Below are 21,395 nucleotides of genomic sequence, written 5' to 3'. Positions count from 1 at the left end.
TTTGGGGAGAGGAGAGCAGTGGGGAGAGGAGAGCATTTGGGGAGAGGAGAGCAGTGCTGAGAGGAGAGCAGTGGGGAGAGGAGATCAGTGCTGAAAGGAGAGCAGTGGGGAGAGGCGATCAGTGGGGAGAGGAGAGCAGTGGGGAGAGAAGAGCAGTGCTGAGAGGAGAGCAGTTGGGAGAGGAGAGCATTTGGGGAGAGGAGAGCAGTGGGGAGAGGAGAGCAGTGCTGAGAGGAGAGCAGTGCTGAGAGAAGAGCAGTGGGGAGAGGAGAGCAGTGGGGAGAGGAGAGCAGTGTTGAGAGGAGAGCAGTGTTGAGAGGAGAGCAGTGGGGAGAGGATAGCGATGAGGAGAGGAGAGCAGTGGGAAGAGGAGAGAGGTGGGGAGAGGAGAGCAGTGGGGAAAGGAGAGCAGCGCTGAGTGGAGAGCAGTGCTGAGAGAAGTGCAGTGGGGAGAGGAGAGCAGTGCTGAGAGGAGAGCAGTGGTGAGAGAAGAGCAGTTGGGAGAGGAGAGCAGTGGGTAGAGGAGAGTAGTGATGAGAGGAGACCAGTGGGGACAGGTGAGCAATGCTGAGAGGAGGGCAGTGGGGAGAGGAGGGCAGTGGGAAGAACAGAGCAGTGCTGAGAGGAGAGCAGTGGGGAGAGGAGAGCAGTGGGAGGAGCAGAGCAGTGGGGAGAGGAGAGCAGTGAAAAGAGGAGAGCAGTGCAGATGAGAGAAGTTGGGAGAGGAGGGCAGTGGGGACAGTAGAGCAGTGCTGAGAGGAGATGAGTGGGGAGAGGAGAGCAGTGGGGAGAGGAGAGCAGCGCTGAGTGGAGAGCAGTGGGGAGAGGAGGAGAGTGGAGAGAGGAGGGCAGTGGTTAGAGGGGAGTAGTGCTGAGAGGAGACCAGTGGGGAGAGGAGAGCAGTGCAGATGAGAGAAGTTTGGAGAGGAGGAGAGTGGGGAGAGGAGAGCAGTGCTGAGAGGAGAGCAGTGAAGAGAGGAGAGCAGTGGGGAGCAGTTAAGCAGTGGGGAGAGGAGAGCAGTGGGGAGAGGAGAGCATTGGGGAGAGGAGATCAGTGGGGAGAGGAGAGCAGTGAGGAGTGGAGAGAAGTGGGAAGAGGAGATTAGTGGGGAGAGAATCGCAGTGAGGAGAGCAGTGCTGAGAGGAGAACAGTTGGGAGAGAAGAGCAGTGGAGAGAAGAGCAGTGGGGAGAGGAGGGCATTGCTGAGAGGAGAGCAGTGCGGAGAGGAGAGCATTGCTGAGAGGAGAGCATTGGGGAGAGGAGATCAGTGGGGAGAGGAGAGCAGTGCTGAGAGGAGCAGTGGGGAGAGGAGGGCAGTGGGGAGGGGAGAGTAGTGTTGAGAGGAGACCAGTGGGGAGAGGAGAGCAGTGGGGAGGGGAGAGTAGTGTTGAGAGGAGACCAGTGGGGAGAGGAGGGCAGTTGGGAGAGGAGAGCAGTTGGGAGAGGAGAGCAGTTGGGAGAGGAGAGCAGTGGGGAGAGGAGAGAAGTGCTGAGAGGAGATCAGTGCTGAGAGGAGAGGCCTACAAACCTGACTCAGTTACACCAGTTCTTCTGACCCACTGGGAATGTGATAAACTGAGATAAATCATTCTCTCTACTATTATTCTGACATTTTCACATTCTTAAAATAATGTGGTGATCCTAACTGACCTAAGACATGGAATTTTTACTAGGATTAAATGTCAGGAATTGTGAAAAAACTGAGTTCAGAATGAGACTGATGATGATTGATAATGATTGATATTTTGACTGTTTTTTACATATTGATAGGTAAAGACCTTTTAGAGTTTAATTCGGTAAATGTAACTCTATAAACAACTTATTCCGTGGTGCCCCGAATCGTAATGAGTGAATTGTTACATTATTAATTTAATAGAGTAACAATTAAACATAGTTAGTTGATTCGATAAATAACAGTTATGATATTAATGAAAGTCACGTCACGACCCCCTTATAATGCCTTATTACATCCTCCGCTGCCCACCCTGTCTTGCTGGGTACACTAGGGCCCTTTCACAGAGCTAAACTGAGCCAGGCTGAGCCAAGCTGAGTCAAGCTGAGCCAAGCTGAGTCAAGCTGAATCAAGCTGAGCCAAGCTGAGCCAAGGTGAGCCAAGCTGAGTCAAGCTGAGCCAAGCTGAGTCAAGCTGAATCAAGCTGAGCCATGCTGAGCAAAGCTGAGTCAAGCTGAGCCATGCTGAGTCAAGCTGAGTCAAGCAGAGCCAAGCTGAGTCAAGCTGAATCAAGCTGAGCCAAGCTGAGCCAAGGTGAGCCAAGCTGAGTCAAGCTGAGTCAAGCTGAGCCAAGCTGAGCCAAGCTGAGTCAAGCTGAGTCAAGCTGAGCCAAGCTAGGCCATGCTGAGTCAAGCTGAGTCAAGCTGAGTCAAGCTGAATCAAGCTGAGCCAAGCTGAGTCAAGCTGAGCCAAGGTGAGCCAAGCTGAGTCAAGCTGAGCCAAGGTGAGCCAAGCTGAATCAAGCTGAGCCAAGCTGAGTCAAGCTGAGTCAAGCTGAATCAAGCTGAGCCAAGCTGAGTCAAGCTGAGTCAAGCTGAATCAAGCTGAGCCAAGCTGAGTCAAGCTGAGTCAAGCTGAGCCAAGCTGAGCCAAGCTTAGTCAAGCTGAATCAAGCTGAGCCAAGCTGAGTCAAGCTGAATCAAGCTGAGCCAAGCTGAGTCAAGCTGAGTCAAGCTGAGCCAAGCTGAGTCAAGCTGAGCCAAGCTGAGCCAAGGTGAGCCAAGCTGAACCAAGCTGAGTCAAGCTGAGCCAAGCTGAGCCAAGCTGAGTCAAGCTGAGTCAAGCTGAGCCAAGCTGAGTCAAGCTGAGTCAAGCTGAGTCAAGGTGAGCCAAGCTGAGTCAAGCTGAGTCAAGGTGAGCCAAGCTGAGTCAAGCTGAGCCAAGTTGAGCCAGGCTGAGCCAAGCTGAGCCAAGCTGAGCCAAGCTGAGTCAAGCTGAGTCAAGCTGAGCCAAGCTGACTCAAGATGAGCCAAGCTGAGCCAAGATGAGCCAAGGTGAGCCAAGCTGAGTCAAGCTGAGCCAAGCTGAGCCAAGCTGAGCCAAGCTGAGTCAAGCTGAGCAAAGCTGAGCCAAGCTGTGCTGGGCCAAGCTGTGCTGAGCTTGCTTGGTTATATATCCACCATAAGTGCTGGAACGGTCAAAAGAAAGGCAATATCCGGTCCAGTCCGGTTTGGCTTGACAGGATAGTGTGTGAAAACGGTACACGTGTCATCTCAAGTCTCTCTCACCTTTTCCTGTCGGAGAAGACAAACTTGCGTAGCTTCAGGTCTCCTAATACGAAGCCATGCTGGTGACAGTGTGCCACGGCCGACGCCACCTGGTGAAAGAGCTGTGCCGCCTGCTCCTCGTCCAGACGCTTGCAGCTCTTAACGAAGGTGTGCAGGTCCCCGTGATCCTTCTCTAGGAAGACGTATGCCCAGCGCTCCCCCAGGACAATGTCTCGGATACGGGCGATGTTCCTGTGGACTGGCAGGATGCTGTAGGTCTGGATCTTCTCCTGGTACAGACCCATATCAAACACCTGGGAGAATAGAGAGAGGAGACAGGATGTATCAGGGTGGATTCAGATGTATTAGTTTAGAGTTGTGCCCCATTGGTGTGAGGCAACACGTATTATAGTTGTCTAACAAATCCAAACCTTTGAAAACAACTGATAACAAATGTTTAGTATTGACACCCGAGGAGAGACAGATGGTGGAGGCTATCAGCTTATTAGGGGACACAGGTCTCCCAAAATACACCTGGTTTTAATCTCATATGTGATCAAGGTTGCTCTTTATTTAAGCACCCTGGAACAGGAGAATGATAACTCTCCATTTCCACTCCGATGTTTGCATATCATATTTCAGCCATGGTGTGGCATATTCTACTGACGTGAATGTAAATGAGAAGAGTTGATAGACAGGGGTGAGGGTGGGATGTGTGAAGTCATCGGCTACATAACATAAACTCTAATGAAAGGTGAAGTAGTCTTTTACTGTATGATTATGCTATTACCGTGTTATTAGGCTATTACCGTATTATTAGGCTATTACCGTATTATTAGGCTATTACCGTATTATTAGGCTATTACCGTATTATTAGGCTATTACCGTATTATTAGGCTATTACCATATTATTAGGCTATTACCGTATTATTAGGCTATTACCGTATTATTAGGCTATTACCGTGTTATTAGGCTATTACCGTATTATTAGGCTATTACCGTATTATTAGGCTATTACCGTATTATTAGGCTATTACCGTATTATTAGGCTATTACCATATTATTAGGCTATTACCGTATTATTAGGCTATTACCATATTATTAGGCTATTACCATATTATTAGGCTATTACCGTATTATTAGGCTATTACCGTATTATTAGGCTATTACCGTATTATTAGGTTTTTATCGTATTATTAGGCTATTACCGTATTATTAGGCTATTACCGTATTATTAGGCTATTACCATATTATTAGGCTATTACCGTATTATTAGGCTATTACCATATTATTAGGCTATTACCGTATTATTAGGCTATTACCGTATTATTAGGCTATTACTGTATTATTAGGTTATTACTGTATTAGTAGGCTATTACCGTATTATTAGGCTATTACCATATTATTAGGCTATTACCGTGTTATTAGGCTATTACCGTATTATTAGGCTATTACCGTATTATTAGGCTATTACCATATTATTAGGCTATTACCGTATTATTAGGCTATTACCGTATTATTAGGTTTTTATCGTATTATTAGGCTATTACCGTATTATTAGGCTATTACCGTATTATTAGGTTTTTATCGTATTATTAGGCTATTACCGTATTATTAGGCTATTACCGTATTATTAGGCTATTACCATATTATTAGGCTATTACCGTATTATTAGGCTATTACCATATTATTAGGCTATTACCGTATTATTAGGCTATTACCGTATTATTAGGCTATTACTGTATTATTAGGTTATTACTGTATTAGTAGGCTATTACCGTATTATTAGGCTATTACCATATTATTAGGCTATTACCGTGTTATTAGGCTATTACCGTATTATTAGGCTATTACCGTATTATTAGGCTATTACCATATTATTAGGCTATTACCGTATTATTAGGCTATTACCGTATTATTAGGTTTTTATCGTATTATTAGGCTATTACCGTATTATTAGGCTATTACCGTATTATTAGGTTTTATCGTATTATTAGGCTATTACCGTATTATTAGGCTATTACCGTATTATTAGGCTATTACCATATTATTAGGCTATTACCGTATTATTAGGCTATTACCATATTATTAGGCTATTACCGTATTATTAGGCTATTACCGTATTATTAGGCTATTACTGTATTATTAGGTTATTACTGTATTAGTAGGCTATTACCGTATTATTAGGCTATTACCATATTATTAGGCTATTACCGTATTATTAGGCAATTACTGTATTATTAGGTTATTACTGTATTATTAGGCTATTACCATATTATTAAGCTATTACCATTAGGCTTTACCGTATTACTGTATTAGGCTATTACCATATTATTAGGCTATTACCATATTATTAGGCTATTACCATATTATTGGGCTATTACCATATTATTGGGCTATTACCATATTATTGGGCTATTACCATATTATTGGGCTATTAACATATTATTGGGCTATTACCATATTATTGGGCTATTACCATATTATTGGGCTATTACCGTATTATTAGGCTATTATCGTATTATTAGGCTATTACCGTATTATTAGGCTATTACCATATTATTAGGCTGTTACCGTATTATTAGGCTATTACCGTATTATTAGGTTTTTATCGTATTATTAGGCTATTACCGTATTATTAGGCTATTACCGTATTATTAGGTTTTTATCGTATTATTAGGCTATTACCGTATTATTAGGCTATTACCGTATTATTAGGTTTTTATCGTATTATTAGGCTATTACCGTATTATTAGGCTATTACCGTATTATTAGGCTATTACCATATTATTAGGCTATTACCGTATTATTAGGCTATTACCATATTATTAGGCTATTACCGTATTATTAGGCTATTACCGTATTATTAGGCTATTTCTGTATTATTAGGTTATTACTGTATTATTAGGCTATTACCGTATTATTAGGCTATTACCATATTATTAGGCTATTACCGTATTATTAGGCTATTACTGTAATATTAGGTTATTACTGTATTATTAGGCTATTACCATATTATTAAGCTATTACCATTAGGCTTTACCGTATTACTGTATTAGGCTATTACCATATTATTAGGCTATTACCATATTATTAGGCTATTACCATATTATTGGGCTATTACCATATTATTGGGCTATTACCATATTATTGGGCTTTTACCATATTATTGGGCTATTAACATATTATTGGGCTATTACCATATTATTGGGCTATTACCATATTATTGGGCTATTACCGTATTATTAGGCTATTACCGTATTATTAGGCTATTACCATATTATTGGGCTATTACCATATTATTAGGTTGTTACTGTATTATTAGGCTATTACCATATTATTAAGCTATTACCATTAGGCTTTACCGTATTACTGTATTAGGCTATTACCATATTATTAGGCTATTACCATATTATTAGGCTATTACCGTATTATTAGGCTATTACCATATTATTGGGCTATTACCATATTATTGGGCTATTACCATATTATTGGGCTATTACCGTATTATTAGGTTATTACTGTATTATTAGGCTATTACCATATTATTAAGCTTTTACCATTAGGCTTTACCGTATTACTGTATTAGGCTATTACCATATTATTAGGCTATTACCATATTATTAGGCTATTACCATATTATTGGGCTATTACCATATTATTGGGCTATTACCATATTATTGGGCTATTACCATATTATTGGGCTATTAACATATTATTGGGCTATTACCATATTATTGGGCTATTACCATATTATTAGGCTATTACCATATTATTGGGCTATTACCATATTATTAGGCTATTACCATATTATTAGGTTATTACCATATTATTAGGTTGTTACGGATACAGGCATCCTGTGTGTGTTTTTGTGTGTTTCCTCTCCTTCTGCCCTAATCACTGGTGTCCTTTATGTTCCTGATTGGTGGTCGTTGGGGTGTCTGCAGATTGCTGAGGTGGACCAGTCAGTGGACATTCCTCTGTATTGCACCACCTGTTTCTGTTTTTTTCACTCACATCACACCTCCCATTGTTTTAAAAGCCAGTCAGTTGTGTTTGCTGACAGAGACTCTTTTCGTTTGTGAGTATGGATACTGTGGTGTCCTGTGTTTTGTGTACTCACTCATTTGCTGGTTACTCTGTTTGGTAACTATGTTGTGTGTTTCTGGGAAAAGGGGAGTTTAAGCAAGTTGCCCTTGGGCGTACATTACCCGTAAGAAGACATTGTCTAAAAACATTAGTTAGACCTGAGCGGACCACCCACTGTAATTTTTGTATGGTTAGCAGAAGCTTAGCGGTTCTTGAGGCAGGCAAGATCAGTTTAGGGGTTTTTGACATTATTGTTTCATTCCTTGGGTCCTGCTCAGCCCTTTTTCCCAAACCTTTATTGTGTGTTCAAAATAAACATTTTGTGTTTGACGGTAGCTTATGGTTGTCGGTGTATTTTTTGTTCTCACTGTTTCCATGTCACGATTCTAATTTGCATTAATTATGTTACGGGTCTCTTTTCCATCCACCCTAGACTTTTAAAGCCACGGGGTTCGTAACAAGGTTATTACCGTATTATTAGGCTTTTATCATGTTATTAGGATATTACCATATTATTCAGTTTTTACGTTATTATTTTACCGTATTATTAGTCTATTACCTTATTATTAAGGTAGCTCAGTTGGTAGAGCATGGCGCTTGCAACGCCAGGGTTTTGGGTTCGTTACCCACGGGGAGCCAGTATGAAAATGTATGCGCTCACTAACTGTAAGTCGCTCTGGATAAGAGCGTCTGGTAAATGACTCAAATTTTTATGTAATTATTACTCAATGCACAAAAGGCGCAAGGGGTATTTGGATCATTGGCCATTTCTCATAAATGCATAACATAATGAAGAAATTAATGATTTGAGATTTTTTAAATAGGCTACTGTCACATTATTGTCTTAGTTAAAACATTGTATAATGACACCAAAGGGTTAATGAAGATCAGGATAGGGCATCATGTGAGATTGGTGCTGTTGAGCAACACACGACATCTTAGAAAACAGTAATTCATTCAAAGAAATTGCACAATGAATGGTTATGGTCTTTGGACTTACCTTGCACACCAGCGCGTCTCCCGTGTCAATGTTGAGTGCGCTGTGCATCCTGTCCTGATCGGCCATACGTAGGAGCAGAAACTGGCCTATCCGGGACGGACCTTGATGGGTCGGGCCGCTCATGGGGACCGGGGACAGCAGGGACCCTGGCGAGCTACCGAGGAGCCCCGCGTCACCCGGAGACTCACTCAGCCTGGCGTATTTGGACACCAGCTCTTCACGCGTTTCCGAGTCCACCCGTTTCTGTCCGACTCTTCTCGTGCGGATGCACGGGACCGGGTTGCTCCACTTAACGTTTATCATTCTAATACAGCAAATTATCACTCTGCAAAACGCGAATCATTGAACCGTGTATTGTATCCAAATCAGATTAATTTTATGATTAATGGGAAAATATGACTTTCATTATTGTAGCATCCTATGCGCGTGGAGCAGCTGCTGTCCCAACGGTTTTGACACAACTGCGACTCTTACTTCTCAGGCTAAAGCTATTTGTATGCTGCATCAAGAATCTGGTAGTGGAATGTTTCCTTCAAATACTACATTTTTTATTCCATCACCCAGTTTGGGGACAGCCCCAGTCCAGTCAGTCCCTAAAAAGTCTCCCAACGGTCCGTCTGGAATGGAGACAGATGTCCGGCGAGATCGCGTTGTACTTTCTGGTGTGAAATTCTCCCCGCTGTACCGAGTGAGAGACTGTCTAGCTCCAGCCCAGAGCAGAGAGAGCTACAGCACTGCTGATTCCAAAGCTCTACAGCGCCACTGGAACTCCACCCGGTCCAGCCTCCTTTTGAATGACACATGCTGCCTCTGGCGGATTGAGCAATGTGCGTGCACACACATACACACACATACACACACACACACAGTCTTTCTCTCTCTCTCTCTCTCTCTCTCTCTCTCTCTCTCTCTCTCTCTCTCTCTCTCTCTCTCTCTCTCTCTCTCTCTCTCTCTCTCTCTCTCTCTCTCTCTGTGTCTCTCTCGCTCTCTCTCTCTCTCTCTCTCTCTCTCTCTCTCTCTCTCTCTCTCTCTCTCTCTCTCTCTCTCTCTCTCTTCCTTCTCTCTCTCTCTCCCCCTCTCTCTCTCCCCTCTCTCTCTCTCTCTCTCTCTCTCTCTCTCTCTCTGATCTCACTCTCTCTCTCTCTCCCTCTCTCTCTCTCTCTCTCTCTCTCTCTCTCTCTCTCTCTCTCTCTCTCTCTCTCTCTCTCTCTCTCTCTCTCTCTCTCTCTCTCTCTCTCCTCTCTCTCTCTCTCTCTCTCTCTCTCTCTCTCTCTCTCTCTCTCTCTCTCTCTCTCTCACTCTCTCTCTCTCTCTCTCTCTCTCTGTCTCTCTCTCTCTCTCTCTCTCTCTCTCTCTCTCTCTCTCTCTCTCTCTCTCTCTCTCTCTCTCTCTCTCTCTCTCTCTCTCTCTCTCTCTCTCTCTCTCTCTCTCTCTCTCTCTCTCTCTCTCTCTCTCTCTCTCTCTCTCTCTCTCTCCCTCTCTGTCTCTCTCTCTCTCTCTCTCTCTCTCTCTCTCTCTCTCTCTCTCTCTCTCTCTCTCTCTCTCTCTCTCTCTCTCTCTCTCTCTCTCTCTCTCTCTCTCTCTCTCTCTCTCTCTCTCTCTCTCTCTCTCTCTCTCTCTCTCTCTCTCTCTCTCTCTCGCTCTCTCTCTCTGTCGATGTGCCCTTGAGCAAGGCACTTAACCCTAATTGCACGTATACATTTCTCTGGATAAGAGTGACTGCTAAATCAGTGGTTCCCAAACTGTGGGGTGTGTTGGCTCCCCCTCCCATAGAAAGCAAACACTTTTTAGCCAGGTTTTTTAGCCCATAGATTTTGTAGTAATGTTGTAGTCACTCAAATATCACATGAATACACAGTAGACAAAATGTATAGAATTGCAAGAAAATGTGCTTTAAAACTGCACAATTTTCTCTGCAACCCATGACAAAATGTGTAGAACTGCAGGAAATAAGTTTAAACCTGCACATTTCTCTCCGCCAACAAGAGGGGTGTGAACAGTTTGTGTCACCAACAGTGCTTGTGCCCATAGAAATAGATGTGGCGTGGGATGTTCCTCACTGCTGGAAGGGGGACCTGAGTGAAACAGTCTGGGAACCCTTGTGCTAAATGACTGAAATCTAAATGTCATTTAGCACAATGTGGTCCTCTGTAGCTCAGCTGGTAGAGCACGGCGCTTGTAACGCCAAGGTAGTGGGTTCGATCCCCGGGACCACCCATACACAAAAATGTATGCACGCATGACTGTAAGTCGCTTTGGATAAAAGCGTCTGCTAAATGGCATATTATTATTATATTATAAAAGGCTCAAAACTCTAGTAGGGATTTTCCATAGTAGAAGCAGCAGTATTTAGCAGCAGAACATGTCTCCCATGCAGTGCTTGTTAGTTGTGTTCATGACTCACCTCCATGAAGGTGCGAACCCTATAGTCTGACTCATTCACATACACTGCAGAACTTCTTGTTAACAAGACTATAGCTGGATCACAGAGAGGGAGAGAGAGAGGGAGAGAAAGAGAGAGAGAGAGAGAGAGAGAGAGAGAGAGAGAGAGAGAGAGGGGGGAGGAGAAAGAGAGAGAGAGAGAGAGAGAGAGAGAGAGAGAGAGGGGGGGATATATATATATAGAGAGAGAGAGAGAGAGAGAGAGAGAGAGAGAGAGAGAGAGAGAGAGGAGGGGAGAGAGAGAGAGAGAGAGAGAGAGAGAGAGAGAGAGAGAGAGAGAGAGGGGGGGATATATATATATATAGAGAGAGAGATAGAGAGAGAGAGAGAGAGAGAGAGAGAGAGGGGGGGAGAGAGAGAGAGAGAGAGAGAGAGAGAGAGAGAGAGAGAGAGAGTATTCCAATGGAGCCAGGGCTTAGTGTATGTCAACCAAAACCACAATGAACAAATCATGCTATAACAATAGCTACAGCACAATGAAATGTTTTCACAGCAGTAATCAAAGAGAATAGTCAGCATGACTGTAAAGTTAAAGTGAGAGTCAGAGGCTGTATCACAAATGGCACACAATCTATCCTGTACAGTGCACTACTTTTGTTAAAAAGTTATATAGCGAATAGGGTGCACATTTTCCACCTGCATGATGATGATGACTATCTGAGTATCTGTCTCCTGTCTGATGACCTGTATAGAGGGCCATGTGATGCCATATTGAATGGAGAAAGACAAAAGAGATTGGGCAATCCTCCCACCATAGCAGTGAGAGGTGCTGACCATAGCATAACATAACATAGCATAGCATAACATATCATAACATAGCATAGCATAGCATAACATAGCATAACATAGCATATCCTGTCATAATGTAACATAGCATAACATAGCATATCATAACATAGCATATCCTATCATAATGTAACATAGCATAACATAGCATAGCATAACATAGCATAACATAGCATAACATAGCATATCCTTTCATAATGTAGCATAGCAAAACATAGCATAGCATAACATAGCATAATTAAGTGATAATGCCAGAGAAGCCAGTGATTGGAGGATGTATTGGCAGGCAAACCATGCCAATTCATCCTCCAAACACCGGCTTCGAGGGCATTATCACTTTATACAAAGGGTAAATCAAATCAAATGTTATTTACATTTTATTTGTCACATGCGCCGAATACAACAGGTGTAGACCTTACCGTGAAATGCTTACTTACAAGCCAACAATGCAGTTTTAAGAAAAATAAGAGTTAAGAAAATATTTACTAAATAAACTAAAGCAAAAATAAGTAACACAATAAAATAACAATAATGAGGCTATATAAAGGGGTACCGGTACCGAGCCAATGTGAGGGGGTTACGGGTTAGTCGAGGTAATTGAGGTCATATGTACATGTAGGTGGGGGTAAGGGGGGTTCAATGTAAATAGTCCAGGAAGCCATTTGATTAACTGTTTAGCAGTCTTATGGCTTGGGGGTAGAAGCTGTTAAGAAGCCTTTTGTAACCAACATATTCAAATAATGATTAAAAACGTTATTTGATGAATTTATTCATACTATTTCATCCTTCCATGAGATATAGTCCTGACAGAAATCTAGGGTTGCTACCCAAGCAAGGCTGGTAGTTCGTTCTATCAGTTCGGTTGCCTGGTACGTGACCCAGGTGTTAAGTCTTTATGTTCTAAATCTATGGACGCGATCCAGTCTTCCGTTCTAAATGTTCTGTTCCATGATGGCTGGCAAAGTTCTTATCCGTTGCTTGCTAGCTAGCCAACTTCCTTCTAACACAGTCACGTCAAACAGTGCAGCCAGAATAACAGCAAAGTAGCTGCATTTTTGTTTGTTTAAGCTGTTTTCTAGAGATTTTTTGGGGATACATCCATAACAATGTGCTACTGTCGTCTACTGTCTGCTACTGTCTGCTACTGTCGTCTACTGTCGTCTACTGTCGTCTACTGTCGTCTACTGTCTTCTACTGTCTGCTACTGTCTGCTACTGTCGTCTACTGTCGTCTACTGTCGTCTACTGTTGTCTACTGTCTGCTACTGTCTGCTACTGTCGTCTACTGTCTGCTACTGTCTGCTACTGTCGTCTACTGTCGTCTACTGTCTGCTACTGTCGTCTACTGTCGTCTACTGTCGTCTACTGTCGTCTACTGTCTTCTACTGTCTTCTACTGTCTGCTACTGTCGTCTACTGTCGTCTACTGTCGTCTACTGTCGTCTACTGTCTGCTACTGTCTGCTACTGTCGTCTACTGTCTGCTACTGTCTGCTACTGTCGTCTACTGTCGTCTACTGTCTGCTACTGTCGTCTACTGTCGTCTACTGTCTGCTACTGTCGTCTACTGTCGTCTACTGTCGTCTACTGTCTGCTACTGTCGTCTACTGTCTGCTACTGTCTGCTACTGTCGTCTACTGTCGTCTACTGTCTGCTACTGTCGTCTACTGTCGTCTACTGTCTGCTACTGTCGTCTACTGTCGTCTACTGTCGTCTACTGTCTGCTACTGTCGTCTACTGTCTGCTACTGTCTGCTACTGTCTGCTACTGTCGTCTACTGTCGTCTATTGTCTGCTACTGTCTGCTACTGTCTGCTACTGTCGTCTACTGTCGTCTACTGTCGTCTACTGTCGTCTACTGTCTGCTACTGTCTGCTACTGTCTGCTACTGTCGTCTACTGTCGTCTACTGTCGTCTACTGTCTGCTACTGTCTGCTACTGTCGTCTACTGTCGTCTACTGTCGTCTACTGTCTGCTACTGTCGTCTACTGTCGTCTACTGTCGTCTACTGTCTGCTACTGTCTGCTACTGTCGTCTACTGTCTGCTACTGTCTGCTACTGTCGTCTACTGTCGTCTACTGTCTGCTACTGTCGTCTACTGTCGTCTACTGTCGTCTACTGTCTGCTACTGTCGTCTACTGTCGTCTACTGTCGTCTACTGTCGTCTACTGTCTGCTACTGTCGTCTACTGTCTGCTACTGTCTGCTACTGTCGTCTACTGTCTGCTACTGTCTGCTACTGTCTGCTACTGTCGTCTACTGTCGTCTACTGTCGTCTACTGTCGGCTACTGTCGTCTACTGTCGTCTACTGTCGTCTACTGTCTTCTACTGTCGTCTACTGTCGGCTACTGTCTGCTACTGTCGTCTACTGTCGTCTACTGTCGTCTACTGTCGGCTACTGTCTGCTACTGTCGTCTACTGTCGTCTACTGTCGTCTACTGTCGGCTCCTGTCTGCTACTGTCGTCTACTGTCTGCTACTGTCGTCTACTGTCGTCTACTGTCTGCTACTGTCTGCTACTGTCTGCTACTGTCGTCTACTGTCTGCTACTGTCTGCTACTGTCTGCTACTGTCTGCTACTGTCTGCTACTGTCGTCTACTGTCGTCTAAATTCGGGAGCATTCTGCATCAGTTCCATGAGGGGATGGTGAGTAACAGTTGGCGGTCAGGAGTCTGAACTCTTTGGAGTTGGCGCTAGTGAGGCAACGGGGTGTGCTTGTGCCGGTCCTATTCAATGTCTTCCTCCTGTGTGTCACAACACTCCTGCACAAGGACATGGAAAGAGTAGGGGGACCCTGGACTTCAGATTGGACATTAGGAGGCTCCAAGCTGCCACAAAGCTCAAATCTGAACTTGTACTTGAGCTCCAGTACGTGGATGACTTTGCACTTGTGGCACATACCACAGAAGCTTTATAAGCCACGCTCACAGCGTGAGAGCATACAGCAGAATGGGTCTGTCTGTTAACATCTCAAACAGAGGTCCTGTGGCAGTGGTCATCTGACCCTACACCTGAAACACATTCTCCATCTCAGACTCCTCACTGGCCATTGTACCACACTCTAAATACATTGGAAGCATCCTCTCGGAACATTGCAACGTCAAACAGGATATCCGGAATCGGATCAAATATGCCTCATCCTCCTTTGGATGGCTAAGGAAGAGGGTTTTTAACAATCTGCTGTACGGACAGCTACAACTGGGAGAGATGCTGTACGGACAGCTACAACTGGGAGAGATGCTGTACGGACAGCTACAACTGGGAGAGATGCTGTACGGACTGCTACAACTGGGAGAGATGCTGTACGGACAGCTACAACTGGGAGAGATGCTGTACGGACAGCTACAACTGGGAGAGATGCTGTACGGACAGCTACAACTGGGAGAGATGCTGTACGGACAGCTACAACTGGGAGAGATGCTGTACGGACAGCTACAACTGGGAGAGACGCTGTACGGACAGCTACAACTGGGCCATCGCTCTGCAGGTGGGCAGAACAAGTGGCAAAAGGACCAACTGAAGACATCACTGAAGATATGTGGGAGAAACCCTGTTGCTGCAGGCCTCTGTCTGTGGCAAACAGCGTGCATGGGATTACCCAGTCATCAGCGAAACCACAAACAGCATGCATGGGATAACACAGTCATCAGCGAACCCACAAACAGCGTGCATGGGATTACCCAGTCATCAGCGAACCCACAAACAGCGTGCATGGGATTACACAGTCATCAGCGAACCCACAAGCAGCGTGCATGGGATTACACAGTCATCAGCGAACCCACAAGCAGCATCAGATACCATGGACACAAAGGTGTGTGTGTGTTTGTACATGCACATTACTGCTACTAAAATCTCAACTGATGTGCAATGTTATTTATAGATGTAACCATGCAAACAAAAATAAGTAATTAGGATGTCCCCAGAATGTCACAAAATGGTCGCTTAAAGTGGTAAGGTTGTGTCATGGCCCCCTGGAGGTTTTTGCCTAGTTCCTGGGTTGTTCAGGTGACGTTCATGAGAACGTTTTTAGTACATTCATAGATTGTTGTATCATGGTTCTCCACCCCCCCCAAAAAACACTGCCAAAAGACAAAGAGCTGTGAATGGATCAAACACACACATTTTAAATACTTTATTTGAATCCACCAATCAAATATATATTAAAAAAGGTTCCAAACATTTCAAAGCCTGTATGCATGGCACTCCAGGGTACAGAAAGCACCTCCTTCTCTAAACAGCTAGGCTGCATTACGACAGCTGAAACAGAGCAGTACCTAAGTAACTGTTTGCCCTGGTCTTTGGTAGGCCCGCAATCTGGAGGCCACGCACTGCAAGCCTGGGTATGTGGCAGAGTCTGACAAATATCACTGCTACCAGTTTGCACCTGAGGCTGTCCAACCATAACAAGGGGCTGGTATTTAAGAAGCTTGCCGGCAAAGGTCTGCTCCATGTAGCTGTCAAATTAGCAGCCCACTTCCAAAATGAGCACCTCCCTTTGGCCTCCCACCACAATAACACAGGAAAACATATCAACATCAAACCAGCTTCCTCTTACAGAAGAATGTTTATGGATGTGTGCTGTTGGTGAAACAATCTGTCTCACCTTGTTGGCTATCAGGTCGGCAAGGCGGTCATGTCTAGCAATGTACAAATACTTGTATGAACAGCAACCATTCACAACATAGGCAACAGACTCCATTACATTTGATTAATGTGTAATACAAAATGCTTCATGGTTTGCAGGATACCATAGTGCTAGGTTATATTTTGTTGGTAAAACTTACAGCCTCGCCTTTCCAGTAAAGGTGAGAATGTCCTCGCCAATGGCAACATTCTGGTACATGGAATGGGAGACAGAGTGGACAGCACAGTCCAGAGTAGGGAGTTTCCCCTCCAGCCTCAGGACAGTCCAGTGTTGCAGTAGCTGCATCCGTCTGATAAAGAGGAGTGTTGTCCTGGATGTAGGATGAAATGTTCCATCATTGGTGACAGAAGCCTCCATGGCAACACAGGGGTCTGCCACAACTGCATCAGAGGCAGTCACTGGCTCAGTTTGTACGTCAGTCCGTGTCCATTTGAGCTCCACTCCAGTCTAGTTGCACAGGTCGTTGAGGTCCGGCCAGTGAGCCCACAGTGCGAGTGTCCAGTTTTCCATTGGCCTTCCTCCTGAATCCAGTTTTCCATTGGCCTTCCTCCTGAATCCAGTTTTCTATTGGCCTTCCTCCTGAATCCAGTTTTCCATTGGCCTTCCTCCTGAATCCAGTTTTCCATTGGCCTTCCTCCTGAATCCAGTTTTCCATTGGCCTTCCTCCTGAATCCAGTTTTCCATTGGCCTTCCTCCTGAATCCAGTTTTCCATTGGCCTTCCTCCTGAATCCCAGGAAGTTGTCCTTAGTGTCCGTGGCCTGTGGGACCTTCTTCCTCCGTAGGTCCAAGAGTTCTGGCTAACTCCTTAACTGTCACACCCGTCACTGTTGAGCATGTTCAACAGGTGAGTCAGTCTGGTAGCAGTGTAAATCCACCCAAACCCTTTGTCTCAGGAAGATAACATCACGTGTGCGTGTCTAAGCAGTTGAACAGTTTTGTTATTCATTGCTGTACTTTACTTCACTATTTATATTTTTGACTACTTTTACTACATTCCTAAAGAAAATGACTTTTTACTCCATAAATTTTCCCTGACACCCAAAAGTACTCATTACATTTTGAATGATTGGCAAAAGAGATATTGTCCAATTCACGCACTTATCAAGTGCCCATCCCTGGTCATCTCTACTACCTCTGATCTGCCGGACTCACTAAACACAAATGCTTTGTTTCTGAATGATGTCTGAGGGTTGGAGCGTGCCCCTGGCTATCCGTAAATTAAAAAAAAACACAACTAATTGTGTCACGCCCTGGCTCTGGGGACTCTTTAATGTTGAGCCAGGGTGTGTAGTGTCTATGTTGTATTTTCTATGTTTCGTTCTAGTTCGTGTTTTCTATGTTGGCCAGGGTGGTTCCCAATCAGAGGCAGCTGATTCTCGTTGTCTCTGATTGGGAACCATACTTAGGCAGCCTGTTGGCACTAGTTATTTGTGGGATCTTGTTCTGTATAGGTTTGTGTTGGTGAACCTTTAGACTTCACGTATCATTTTGTTATTGTATAAAGTACTCATTAAAAGATGTACGCCTATCACGCTGCGCCTTGGTCCGGTTCCTATAACGATCGTGACAAATTGTGCCAACTGGTTTGCTTAATATAAGGAATTTGAAATGATTTATACATTTACTTTTACTTTTGATACTAAAGTACATTTTTGCAATGACATTTACTTTTGATACTTAAGTATATATAAAACCAAATACTTTTAGACTTTTACTCAAGTAGTATTTCACTGGGTGACTTTCACTTTTGCCTGAGTCATTTCCTATTAAGGTATCTTTACTTTTAAGTATGACAATTGGGTACTTTTTCCACCACTGCTCACCAGCAACATTAAACTTATGTCCAAGATAGCTGTATGTTTCGTGATGAGAGTAGACTCTGATTGGTTTATTAATTAATGTAAATGTTGGGGGCTTATCAGCTTTAGACTTGTTGCGTCTTTCATAGAACACTGCACATTTTGTCTTTCACTTCCAGCCCAGACCAAAAAGTCATTTGTACGAGAGAGCATGTCTTTGATAACATGTCTTTGATAACATGCTCCTCTCTGGAGGAGATCCTTACGTCATCAGCAAATCAAATCAATTCAAATTGTGTTTACCACATGCGCCGAATACAACAGGTGTAGACATTACCGTGAAATGCTTACTTACAGCCCTTAACCAACAATGCATTTATTTCTTAATAAAACAGTAAAATAAAACAACAACAACAAAAAAGTGTTGAGAAAAAAAGAGCAGAAGTAAACTAAAATAACAGTAGGGAGGCTATATACAGGGGCGTACCGGTGCAGAGTCAATGTGGGGGGGCACTGGCTAGTTGAGGTAATATGTACATGTGGGTAGAGTTAAAGTGACTATGCATAAATAATTAACAGAGTAGCAGCACCGTAAAAAGATGGGGTGGGGGTACAAATAGTCCGGGTAGCCATGATTATCTGTTCAGGAGTCTTATGGCTTGGGGGTAGAAGCTGTTGAGAAGCCTTTTGGACCTAGACTTGGCGCTCCGGTACCACTTGCCGTGCAGTAGCAGAGAGAACAGTCTATGACTAGAGTGGCTGGAGTCTTTGACAATTTTGAGGGCCTTCCTCTGACACCGCCTGGTATAGAGGTCTTGGATGGCAGGAAGCTTGGCCCCAGTGATGTACTGGGCCGTATGCACTACCCTCTGTAGTGCCTTGCGGTCAGAGGCCGAGCAGTTGCCATACCAGGCGGTGATGCAACCGGTCAGGATGCTCTCAATGGTGCAGCTGTATAACTTTTTAAGGATCTGAGGACCCATGCCAAATCTTTTCAGTCTCCTGAGGGGGAATAGGCTTTGTCGTGTCCTCTTCACAACTGTCTTGGTGTGTTTGGACTATGATAGTTCGTTGGTGATGTGGACACCAAGGAACTTGAAGCTCTCAACCAATTCCACTACAGCCGCGTCGATGAGAATGGGGGCATGCTCAGTCCTCTTTTTTTTCCCTGTGGTCCACAATCATCTCCTTTGTCTTGGTCACGTTGAGGGAGAGGTTGTTATCCTGGCACCACACGGCCAGGTCTCTGATCTCCTCCCTATAGAATGTCTCATCGTTGTCGGTGATCAGGCCTACCACTGTTGTGTCGTCGGCAAACTTAATGATGGTGTTGGAGTCGTGCCTGGCCATGCAGTCATGGGTGAACAGGGAGTACAGGAGGGGACTGAGCACGCACCCCTGAGTGGCCCCCGTGTTGAGGATCAGCGTAGCAGATGTGTTGTTACTTACCCTTACCACCTGGGGGAGGCCTGTCAGGAAGTCCAGGATCCAGTTGCAGAGAATGTATGTATCTACAAGCCATGGCAGTGTGCAGGCGAGCAAGCATTTCATGAACACTTTATAGACAGACAATTGATTTGCATGACTGGGGCATTTAAAGTCTGGTAAGTGACACCATCTGATCCATTTGCCTTGTTGTTTGGTAGGGAAGTCAAAACATTATCTACCTCCTCAAGGGTGAGGTTGCTCTCTGGGGAATAGTCTGGTTGTACCATTTCCATAGTTTCACACCAAGGGTGCGTGGTCAGGGCATTATCGTACCAGGTTTCACACCAAGGGGCGTGGTCAGGGCATTATCGTACCAGGTTTCACACCAAGGGGCGTGGTCAGGGCATTATCGTACCAGGTTTCACACCAAGGGGCGTGGTCAGGGCATTATCGTACCAGGTTTCACACCAAGGGGCGTGGTCAGGGCATTATCGTACCAGGTTTCACACCAAGGGGCGTGGTCAGGGCATTATCGTACCAGGTTTCACACCAAGGGGCGTGGTCAGGGCATTATAGTAGCTGGGGGAAGGGGGTATGCACTATTGTTCAGAATATGATGATACAACATCCCAAGAACGCCCCCGTCCCCAATGATACAACATCCCAACAACGCCCCCGTCCCCATGATACAACATCCCAAGAACGCCCCCGTCCCCATGATACAACATCCCAAGAACGCCCCCGTCCCCAATGATACAACATCCCAAGAACGCCCCCGTCCCCAATGATACAACATCCCAAGAACGCCCCCGTCCCCATGATACAACATCCCAAGAACGCCCCGTCCCCAATGATACAACATCCCAAGAACGCCCCCGTCCCCAATGATACAACATCCCAAGAACGCCCCCGTCCCCAATGATACAACATCCCAAGAACGCCCCCGTCCCCAATGATACAACATCCCAAGAACGCCCCGTCCCCAATGATACAACATCCCAAGAACGCCCCGTCCCCAATGATACAACATCCCAAGAACGCCCCCGTCCCCATGATACAACATCCCAAGAACGCCCCGTCCCCAATGATACAACATCCCAAGAACGCCCCCGTCCCCATGATACAACATCCCAAGAACGCCCCGTCCCCATGATACAACATCCCAAGAACGCCCCCGTCCCCATGATACAACATCCCAAGAACGCCCCCGTCCCCAATGATACAACATCCCAAGAACACCCCCGTCCCCAATGATACAACATCCCAAGAACGCCCCGTCCCCAATGATACAACATCCCAAGAACGCCCCCGTCCCCAATGATACAACATCCCAAGAACGCCCCCGTCCCCATGATACAACATTCCAAGAACGCCCCCGTCCCCAATGATACAACATCCCAAGAACGCCCCCGTCCCCATGATACAACATCCCAAGAACGCCCCCGTCCCCATGATACAACATCCCAAGAACGCCCCCGTCCCCATGATACAACATCCCAAGAACGCCCCCGTCCCCATGATACAACATCCCAAGAACGCCCCGTCCCCAATGATACAACATCCCAAGAACGCCCCGTCCCCATGATACAACATCCCAAGAACGCCCCCGTCCCCCATGATACAACATCCCAAGAACGCCCCCGTCCCCAATGATACAACATCCCAAGAACGCCCCCGTCCCCAATGATACAACATCCCAAGAACGCCCCCGTCCCCATGATACAACATCCCAAGAACGCCCCCGTCCCCATGATACAACATCCCAAGAACGCCCCCCGTCCCCAATGATACAACATCCCAAGAACGCCCCGTCCCCAATGATACAACATCCCAAGAACGCCCCCGTCCCCATGATACAACATCCCAAGAACGCCCCGTCCCCATGATACAACATCCCAAGAACGCCCCGTCCCCAATGATACAACATCCCAAGAACGCCCCCGTCCCCATGATACAACATCCCAAGAACGCCCCCGTCCCCAATGATAC

General features: G+C 45.2%; 1 protein-coding gene across 1 annotated transcript in view; it reads right to left on the bottom strand.

Annotated features, from left to right (window-relative positions):
• LOC121558452 (tribbles homolog 2-like) overlaps window positions 1–8,612 on the bottom strand; it is a 48,005-nt gene extending 39,393 nt beyond the window's left edge. Inside the window, exons 1-2 of the mRNA XM_045226587.1 lie at window positions 8,310–8,612; window positions 3,242–3,534 (exon numbers count right to left, since the gene is read on the bottom strand). Of these exons, the coding sequence (XP_045082522.1) occupies window positions 3,242–3,534; window positions 8,310–8,612 (596 nt within the window). The remainder of the gene's footprint in view (window positions 1–3,241; window positions 3,535–8,309) is intronic.
• Between the last annotated feature and the right edge of the window lie 12,783 nt (window positions 8,613–21,395).

Source organism: Coregonus clupeaformis, chromosome 17 (assembly GCF_020615455.1).
Source record: "Coregonus clupeaformis isolate EN_2021a chromosome 17, ASM2061545v1, whole genome shotgun sequence".
Classification (NCBI taxonomy): domain Eukaryota; kingdom Metazoa; phylum Chordata; class Actinopteri; order Salmoniformes; family Salmonidae; genus Coregonus; species Coregonus clupeaformis.
Note: the sequence above shows the minus strand (reverse complement) of the source record. Positions and strands in the feature narration are given on the sequence as shown.